Source organism: Gekko japonicus, unplaced genomic scaffold, assembly GCF_001447785.1.
Source record: "Gekko japonicus isolate JY-2015 unplaced genomic scaffold, Gekko_japonicus_V1.1 scaffold896, whole genome shotgun sequence".
NCBI classification, from domain to species: Eukaryota; Metazoa; Chordata; class Lepidosauria; order Squamata; family Gekkonidae; genus Gekko; species Gekko japonicus.
Window position 1 is genome coordinate 81,425 of NW_015162504.1, and position 10,619 is coordinate 92,043.

Below are 10,619 nucleotides of genomic sequence, written 5' to 3' on the forward strand. Positions count from 1 at the left end.
GGGGTGCCCCTGCAAGTCCCTGACGATTTCCCACCATGCAAGTGGGCCTGACCAAGCAGTCGGCACTATGCAACTTGTACATTGTTTTCCCAGGTACAGGCTGCCGGGGGAGGGAAAGCTGAAGACAGGGCAGCATACAAAGGTACGTTGAGTGAGAATGCAGTAGGAAAAGGGGAGAGGCAACAGGTGCCAATAGTGGGGGAGGGGTAAATGAGATACCCCTGCAAGTTCTTGTGGGTCCCCCACTTGTATCTGTTACTGGAACAGGGCCACGTTATAGTATGCTACCAATTTAGAGGCAGCATTTATCAAGAAGGACAATCCAGCTCAGTTTTTTTGTTCTTCCCAAAAGTAATTTAAAAGAAGGAGTAGGAATTAACCTGTATTAACATTGTAAAAACACGTTTTGGATTAAATCCTGTACTTTTACACGAGATTTAAAACTCCTTTTTACTACTCTGACATGGAAACAGAATTTCACTGAAGTGGAGAACAGATTCTAATCCATGCTAGAACCAAAATTAACGAACTACAAGAGTAATTTCGAAAACAGCTACTATTTAAAGCTCCGTGTCCCATTACAAGTACCAGGGAAGATGCCATGACATACAGAAATTCTCTAAAGAGCTCAACATAAAGGGAATCCACCGCTAAACCTAGATACTGGGAGAAATTTGTCTCAGAAGATACAAAAAGCACACTGAAATCCAGTTAAATGTAAACATCCATCTTAAGACTTCAGCTTAATAGTACAGTCAATTCCTCCTATGGAGTTCTTTCAATCAACATTAAGAGCAGCATCAATTGTCTCCGAGCTTATTTATTTTATTTACTTATTTTTCACATTTATATCCCGCCCTCCCCAGTGGGCTCAGGGCGGCTAACAAGGGCAGGGTAATTAGCCGTGCCATAATTAAAAACATATAAAACATAATAAAAACATCCAACACTTAAAACAACGGTGCTCAGTCAATTACTAATCTCATACGTCCAGGATAGAATCAACACAGTTCCAGGTGGCACTCCCATATTTATGCCCAGTGGCGACGGCTTATTGGATCTTCTTTACGTTGTCCGGGTTCTTCCTCAGGGCCTCATCGGTACATCCTTTAAGGAACCATGGCGATGGTGGAATAGTGGGGCAGCGGCTCCTACTCAAAGGCCTGGCGGAAGAGCTCCGTCTTGCAGGCCCTGCGGAACAGCATAAGGTCCCGCAGGGCCCAGATCTCCCCCGGGAGCTCATTCCACCAGGTAGGAGCCGCCACCGAAAAAGCCCTGGACCTGTTGGCAGCCAATTTGGTATCCTTGGGGCCCGGGATGACCAACAGATTTTGGCCAACAGCTTCTGTTCTCCCGTTCTTGCGGTGCAACTCAATTTCTCTCAAGTGTCAGGACATTCTGCTTGGGACATCTGGGGACATCCTGGGCTAAGGGGGTGGGAAGCAGTGGAAATGTTTTCTGAAGTCCACCGGTAGTCCATCACTAGTGCACTAGTGCACCACCATCGCACTAGCTACCATCTATCCCCCATATATGGATATATGGGGCATGCACATCTAGTTGCTGCATTATGGGCGAGAACGGGATGGTCAGGGGTAGTCATTTTGCTTTTAGAAATTTTAGAATTTGTACAGATTGTATAATTTGCTATGCATCAAAATCTGTTTTAAATAGGGTTGTAATTTAATATTTTGTATTGTTTTATGGTTTTATCTGGCAATATGCCCTGAGCCTCCGGGGAGGGCGGGATAAAAATGTGAATAATAAATAAATAAATAAATAAAAAAAACTCAGTTTAACCTATTATACTGAAGACCAGACCATACGCACCCAGATGCTTCGCCCAGCTTCCTGCATCCCGCCCAGCTTCCTGAATTCATTGCAGTACTTAACACTGTATTCACTCTTTCTACATACTTTAACTTACTTCTTCATCTTTCTTCTTGAGTTCTGCTTGAACTTCCTCCAGTTCTTCCTGACCTTCATCTGCGCTCATCTTTAAGCCTTCCCGAAGCATTCGGATGCCAAAAATTGCAAAGAGCGCAGTTGACACATAGTATGTGTATACTCTGGGGATAACAGTGGTAGCATAGCCAAATAAAACTAAGGGGGGGGGGGAGAAAGGAAACACTTTAGGTTACTTGTTAAAGACCTTGCTTGTTCATTCAGTCTAACACTCTGAGTACTGAGATAATTTCTAGCCCTCAGTAATTATGCATATGAAGTATGGCTCTACACAAAATACAATAATACATTCATTGCTGAGATTCAACTTCGAACTTCCTAATTCATAGTCTTAAACAAGCCTACACCAGCTATGGTATCAATCTGAAGTATTAAAATTTGCCATTACAGTGTAGAGTTATAACATGAGGCTATAACCTTGGATCACAGAGAGCTAACTTTTAGTAACACGCTCAAATTGTGACAGTGGCAATTCAGATATTTTACACTATAAAAGTAAAGGTTCTCTCAATTAATAGCACTTACTTGATTCAATTTTAATTACCTGTATGGACAAATTCCATGTGTGCTTGACAATCTCCACCCCAGAGCACACTTTCCTCTTCTCCCCCTTTGTGCAAGGGGGAAACTATTGATCCTGAGCAAATGGAAGTGCTACAGGAAGAGGAAGCTCTTTTCGCAGCAGAGGCTGTGCAACACTCACAGAATTTGTCCATAGCATCCGAGCCTACCTAAAGGTTTGGATCTGTTGAATAACCAGCGCCTTGCAACTTGTTGCTACTGATAGGTTCTACGCTGGATGAGTCATTTCCTCATGAAATCTTCTCTATATCCTTTCAATATATCGTAGAAGTTCAACAATCCTACAACCTGGTCTATAACAGGGCTATCTCCACGTAAGTTTCACACTGGCCCGTTCTGACAGGCTTTCAGCATATGTTTGCTGCACATGTGCCAAGGGATACAATCCAAAGGCCCAATTCTATGTCTTCAGATCATATTGCATGTTTTTTTTTCAATGTCACATTAAGTCCCCACTGCTTTTTCTCCCTTAAAAGCAAAAGGCCAAAAATGACTAATTACACATTACTACAGTTCGAAAGCAAGAAACTGCAAGTAGATAAATAGGTACCACTTCGGTGGGAAGGTAACAGCATTCCGTGCGCCTTGGTATTTAGTCATGCCGGCCACATGACCACAGAAACATCTTCGGACAGCGCTGGCTCTTCGGCTTTGAAACGGAGATGAGCACCGCAACCCTAGAGTCGGACTCAACTGGCTTTCGAGCAAGGGAACCTTTACCTTTACCCAAACTAGAATCCTTAGAAAAATTTTGCCCAACATACTTCACAATATCAATTCAAGTCCCCGTTAAACTGATCCAGATGCAAAACCAAACAAGTGCAGACATTTACTTTGTAGTCCACCTTTCTCACAGGGACTCATGGTAGATTACAGAATATAAAATTATTGAATGCCGGATCCATTTCAAGGTACTGGTACTTACCTTTACAGCCCTACACAGTCAGGGGCTAGCATACCCTTGGGACCGCCTCGCCCCATATGAGCCCCATAGAGCACTGAAATCTACAAATCAACACCTTTTGGTAGTCCCCGGCCCCTAGCTGGTGGAATGAGCTCCCATATGAGATCAGGGCCCTGCGGGATTTATTACAATTCCACGGGGCCTGCAAGGTGAAGCTCTTCCGTTGGGCATTTAATTAAGGCAACAGGCACCCCCACACTTCTGATTGGCCTCCCATCAGTGTCCCGAATTTGGACAACCATCTGGGAACTATACCATCAGTTTCAGCTACTAATTAGATTCTGCATGGTATTTTATGACTGTATGCAACACTCTCTCTAAACTGAGGAGTCTCGTAAGGAAAAAATCTACTTTGTGAGCTACTGCCATTAGAGTTGTGAGCGAGCAATTTGGCTACTGCATAAATTAGTTTGCTCTTCCTGAGCTAAGACAAAAATGTGTGAGCTGGAGGCTAAAAAACTGTGAGCTAGCTCACACTAACTCAGCTTAGAGGGAACACTGATTGTATGGTTATTTTATTGTTTTAATCTTGTTTTAGATTTGTTTTAATTGTTATCGTATATTGTTTTAACATTGATGCTGAGCCTACTTGTGGGGATGGTGGGATACAAGTTTAATAATATAAAATAAACTAAAACAGTACAATCAGGCAGTAATAAACTAATGAACAATGGAATTGAACTAAGATTAGAGAATCAGAGAACTATCGAAGACAAAGTAGGCTATAGACCAGGGGTGTCAAACATGTGGCCCGAGGGCCGGATTAGGCCCCCAGCAATGCTTCCCCTAAGCTGTGGAGTCTTGTGAGCAAAAATTCTACTCTGTGAGCTAATGGCATTAAAGTTGTGAGCGAGCCATTTGGCTACTGCATAAATTAATTTGCTCGGGAGCCATCCTTCCTGAGCTAAGACAAAAATGTGTGAGCCGGAGGCTACAAAACTGTGAGCTAACTCACACTAACTCAGCTTAGAAGGAACACTGGCCCCCAGAGGGCTTCCATGAGGCTCGCAGTGGAACTGGTCATCTCCTGCTTCCAGTTCTGCTGCTGCTGCATCATAGCTTGCTTTGCCAGACTCTCTCAATCACTCAGCCATTTCATGTTTTAACCTGGGTCCTAGACTCGGAACTCTGAGCATGAGATTTCTGTGGTGAATGTCAATAGGTTTGCAGCTTACAGATACACACCTGAACAGCATACTCAAGATCACAACAGCACAGACATTTTGATGCAATAATTCAGATCAAGAGGTGTCAGTTATCAGATACTGTTAAATAGGCAAAATATTGCAAGAGGGCTAATGTTTTAAGCATGTTTTTTATTTTAAGTAAAAAAAAAAATCTGTTTGTGTCCTTTATAAAGTTTATATCTCCGCTACCTGGCATTACATTTTATGACACACATGGCCCGGTCCAACAAGGTCTCATTTATGTCAGATCTGGCCCTCATAACAAATGAGTTCAACACCCCTGCTGTAGACAATACAGAAAGTGGAATTACAAGGTAAAGAACAATGCAGTAAAAACAGCTGATGACTGCAATGATCATTGCAGCGGGCTACCACCCCAACAGAAAGCCCTGTGTATATGCAGTTCCTCCTGCTATCGTGCTAGCAGTTGCTAAATACCATCTGGGCTGAGTTTGTTGTTCCCCCTGCTTGCATGTACTTAAGCCAGAGGCACAAGCCACAGTCGGTAGCTTAATGTTAACTGGGCCAGTGAAACAGGAGCTGCCCGGGATAGGTTTGTTTTAAGAAATTTCTGCAAGCTACTTTGGGGAGAAGAGCTAACAAACAAATCCCTTTTTGGCCTGCAGCCGGAATGCATGACTTTCAGGACACTAACCTGATAAACATGTCATCAGCCCTAAGGCAAGCATAGCACCAGCCATCACTGTCAAGCGGTTGTAACGCATTGCCATGATGGCTGCAATGAAAAAAGTCTTATCCCCGAGTTCAGAGACAATGATGACCGATATGGCAGCCACAAATGCATGGATAAATCCCAGGTTAGTCTTATCGGGAGAGTCTCCATTGACAGAATGGTCCGGGGCAACTTGAGTAGGTCCTTTCTGAAAGGAAAAGAAAAAAAAATTATTTGACTTTTGCCCAACCCAGCCTACCCTTTCTAGTCTACAGCGCATTTTTCATGGAGGATTATGTCCACCTCCTGGCATAGGCTGCCATCCTACCTGTGCCCGCAGTAATCAATTAACATTAACTTATGATATCTGGTAGTTTATAATAATGGAACTACTCTGTACACATTATACAATTAGAGAATGATTTGTAGAATCATTGGGGGGGGGGGGGTAGTTAAGCCAGAAAAGATACAGGCTTGAATATAGACTAGTGTTCCTGTTTGTTTGTTTTTACCGTTTCCCACCTATACAGCACAATTTTCCTGCTTCCCCTGTCCTGCAGCAGACTGAAATGTGCCCCCGAATCCAGTTCCAGCAGGCATTTCCATCCCCCCCCCGGATTTTGGGGGACATTTAGGGCTGCTTGAGGTGGGGGGGAGGCAGGAAAGTCTTGCTCTGCAGATGGAAATCCCAGCACCCGTGGAAATGATAGCCTGGATCCAAGCCATAATCATTTAAATCTTCAACTCTTCCCACATTCCCAGTGTTCCTACAGATGAATAAAATAAGATTTCCAATTTAGCTACTTAAGCTCAGTGAGTGTATGTGTATGCATGCACGCTCATGCGTGTCTAAAGTGCTGTCAAAGTTGCAGCTATCTTATGGCAACCCTGTAGGGGTTGTTTCAAGGCAATGGATTAACAGAGGTGGTTTGCCACTGCCTTCCACTGCATTGTGACCTTGGACTTCTTGGGTGGTTCTCCATCCAAACACTAACCAAGGCTGACATTGCTTAGCTTCCAAGATCTGACAAGATCGGGCTAGCCTGGGCCATAATAATTAATAAATCTAGTTCAGTACATAAGCTTAAATCTAGTCTGTTATCTATGGATACAGATCTACGTTTCCCCCCCAAAGAATACAGACTGTTCAGTACTTCTAGCCAGTCATTCCCTGGATAGACAATACATTTCAAGATATTCTCTTTACAAGGTGCTTCTTTTTTTTACAAAAACAAAACAAAAAAAAGATTTCAAAAAGCCGATTGTTCAGTCTCTTCAATAGGGTAAGAGCACTGAGGACAGCCAGAAAGAGAAACTCCCTTGTGAGAAGGAAGTAGCTCAGGAAAGCAGCTGAACTAGTCTTTTGCAAGAACTGGCTTTCTATGGCAACAGAAGATAGTAGTTGCACCATAATAAGTATGTTCATCTAAAGGCGCCTCAGAACAGCTGCTTGAACTACGAACCAAATCAAATCAAGGTATGGGAACAGTTTACCGGAAAACAGATCGTTCAGAATATAAATACAGCACAGTAGTTCTTAAAAGCAGATTGCAACTTAAAAGGCAGTCATGAAACAGCCTTTGCAAAATGGCTTATGCATGCATGATCACATCCCATTCTTCTGCCAAACACACCACTCCATGTTCCATAGCTCTGCTTACTGGACTCTGAAGTATTTACTACTAGTAGTTTGAGGAGTTCAGGGTGGCAAACTTGAGGTTATCCTGTTTGATATTTCACAGGGTTGTTGAGATAGCCAAACTTGGAGATCTTCAGGATTAAGTGGATATCTGACCAGGACTCCTCCATCAAAATCTGACACCATGTTCAAAATGTCATACTTGAACCTTAAACCATCATAGAGTATTGTCACAGTACTGCCATCTATAGTTGTGGGATACAATATTTGACCTTTTTTTGCTCTGATAAGGAGCCAGTTAACATTAAACTGTGGCACCTAGGTAGCTGGCAATTAAGAGTAGTGCCCCAGGTGAAGGTGACACTCATTTAAATGGGAATGAGAAAGAAGCTAGCTATTACATGAATCTCAGATTACAACACTTAAGCTGAAGTTGGTCTGATAAGATAGCATTCTTGGTCTTACACTGCAATTCAGGACTCAGCTACTACCTGAGTAGAACGCACACACTTCAAATCTCATTTAGTACTTCTAAAACCACTTCAGCATTTTCCCCAGACCTAGCATTCTTATTAATATTTAACCATTTTACTTACCTAACCATGATTTATCAGTGCAGACAATCCAAAGACTGAAGGGGAAAATACTCTGCATTTCAGACCTGAAGTCACCTATACATCACTAATCTTAGGGCTTATTATATTTTTATGCCATTTCAGCCTAACATAGTTGCCATCTGGTCCCATTTATTAAAAAATAGGTAGCAGCCTCCCCAAATAGAATTTTTGTTCCCTTTTAATTACAGATCATTTTCTGACCACTAGGATAGGTCTGTATATGATTTTCTCTAAGTAGACAGCCCTTATCAGATGTTACACAGTTAAAAGGGGAAAAAAAGAACATTTAAGTTTTAAGAGGGAATAGCAATTTCCACCGACTGATGTCCTCTGCTGTAGCCTACTGAGCTCCTAGAAATTTTGTTGCTGGGGGTTAAGAAACCCTCAGGAACATCAGTGGAGAATGGGAAGTCTACAGTGGGAGGGGGAAATTGGAATCACCACCTCCTCAGAATATGGCTAGACACTCAATCCTGTCCAGCTCCCTGAATCCAGCATGTTATGGTGTTCCATCATATCATTCATACGTGGCGGAAAGTGCCATCAAATCACAGCTGACTCATGGTGACCACGTAGGGTTTTCAAGACAAGAGATGTTCAGAGGTGGTTTGCCATTGCCTGCCTCCACATCACAACTAGGGTTCCCAAGTACTTACCACGATCCGGCGGGGGACACATGCTCCCCGGCCTGAACATTCCTCCCTGTAACGCACCATGCCGTCGCCAGGAAGTGATGCTGGGCGACGCTCTGGCAATGGGGCTGAAAACTCAATGATACCATCGCGTTTCCAGCCCCATTGCCAGAGCGTCACCCAGCGTCACTTCCTGGCGACGGCATGGTGCGGTGTGTCTGTTGTCCATGCGGGAATGGTCCTGGGACAACGTATGTGTCCCCCGCCGAATCACGGTAAGTACTTGGTAAGCCTGATCACAACCCTGGTATTCCTTGGAGGTCTTCCATCCAATTTCTAGTCACAGCCAACCCTGCTTAGCTTCCGAGCTCTGACATCATTGGGCTAGCCTGGGCTATCCAGGTAAGGGATTATTGACACACACCATCCTTAAATAACACTCATAGCGCTATGGAAGGAAGTTAGGAAGAGGAACCTCAAGGGAAAGCAAGACAGCTTTAAGATTCTTACTTTGCATATTTTTTTAATTTAAGACTTTTAAAAACATTTTTAATTACCATACTCATGTAGATCTCCATTTCAAAGTTTCAGGGACTATTTTTTCTGCATTCGGCTAGCATGCCCAACATGTTTCACCTTGTTAGCCCTTTGCCACCAGTGATTCAGCTATCAACAGTGAAGGTGGAGACCAAGAACAACATGGAAAGCTGGTTTTCTAGATGTCGATTTCTCCTAACAGCAGCACCTCCAGGTGCCCATCTTTAGTAAAGCAATGGTTTGTGTCATGCTTAAGAGATGAATGAAAGCGCAAGTTATCATTTGTTTTGAAGAGAACACAGGCTAGCGATACTGCATGACTGTTTTTTTTAATAGAGAAGAAGGTATCCAGTATTAGGACTTAAATCAATTATAATTCAAACACAATAGAGAGTACACCTTATTGAAACCTGCAACTTACTTTGGGGGTAAGCGAGGACAGGATCAGGGTGCAAGTTTGACCGTTCAATAAAAATGATAGGGATTTTTTTTCCAGAAGTGTGGCCAAAGTCCTGTGGCACTTTACATTTATAGCAGTAACAGCTTCCATTATCCGGAGCCCATTTTCTGTATCTGACAAGAGTAGACTCTGGCTCATGAAAGCTGATGCTACAACAAATTTGTTAGTCATGAATTAAGAGTCTTCTGGCACATTAAACTTTTACACCCCCGCCCCGAGACTCACTGTCCTCACCTAGCAAATGAAAAGGGACTCATTTCAATCTCAGGGAGAGGGCTCCTTCTATGGTCTGAAAATATTTTCAAAAAGCCTTTGATTAAATGAATGTGTTAATACTGTCCATGGCAACTGGCTTTTTACAACAAAAAGACTTTGAATTGTGCCACAAGGGCTAAGCTAAATAAAATACGATATAGGAGCTGTGGTCAAACACCACGTGTGAATAAGACAGGAATTTCAACATACAAATATACCTTTGCAGTAGCTGTGTTCCGAAGCCTCTTCCCATGCAACTCATCAGTTTACTAACGAGTTCTCTCATAATAGGCAAAGTTACTGTTACTACTACTCCCTCTGCAAGTACCCACCATGCATGTTTGGGAGAACTTTGAAAAGGAGCGGCAGAAGTCTGTTATTAATACAAAGAAAGGATAGTGACACATTTTTCCCCTCAATGGAATTTGACCTGCTTTCATCTGTCGTCACAAGACAGAACTATGATCACTAAAGCCTACGCAACCCTCACAGCTGCTTAAGGGTCACCATGACCCACACCTCTGGGTCGGCTTGTCATTTTAACTGGGCAACTTGACAACACCACTCTGTTAAAACTGACCTGTTGATGCCACATAGTACTAAGCATAGCCAGGCATCTGATTAAATCCAGCAATTAGACTTCTATGGAATTATGTTTGTAGGCAGCAACTAATCTTAACACTGGGTTCATTAGCGTTTCCTGCAACAATCCAGTGAAAAGCATTTACAGGTGTGCTTAATCACCAGCACATGCACGCAGGCACTTAAAGGCACATTTATGCTGACATTTACAGTACAATAAATAGGTGGTAGTGCCACTTTAAGTAAGGAAAGGGCCTTAAAAAGTTGCCTTACGGATAGTAGAATCCTTTGTATGCATTATACATCAGTTTATTTCAACAACTGAGGAAGGCCACATTCTGCAGGACCTGAAAGGATGCACGTATGAACCTTTCTCCTCAAGACAGGCAGCCTGAAAAACATCACCTGTCTAATTAGTTGTGCTGGTTCTTCCTGCATGCCTGCATCTATTGTTCCTGTGGCCTCCGGCATCATCCTCTGCCATATGTGAAGGCCAAGCTCAGCAGCCTCTGAACAAACTGTCTGC

At 43.0% G+C, this 10,619-nt stretch overlaps 1 protein-coding gene across 1 annotated transcript in view; it reads right to left on the minus strand.

Annotated features, from left to right (window-relative positions):
- The window catches only part of TMEM165 (transmembrane protein 165), a 22,271-nt gene that overhangs the window by 6,939 nt on the left and 4,713 nt on the right, over window positions 1–10,619 (minus strand). The window contains exons 2-3 of the mRNA XM_015406121.1: window positions 5,354–5,579; window positions 1,928–2,103 (exon numbers count right to left, since the gene is read on the minus strand). Coding sequence (XP_015261607.1) covers window positions 1,928–2,103; window positions 5,354–5,579 — 402 coding nt within the window. The remainder of the gene's footprint in view (window positions 1–1,927; window positions 2,104–5,353; window positions 5,580–10,619) is intronic.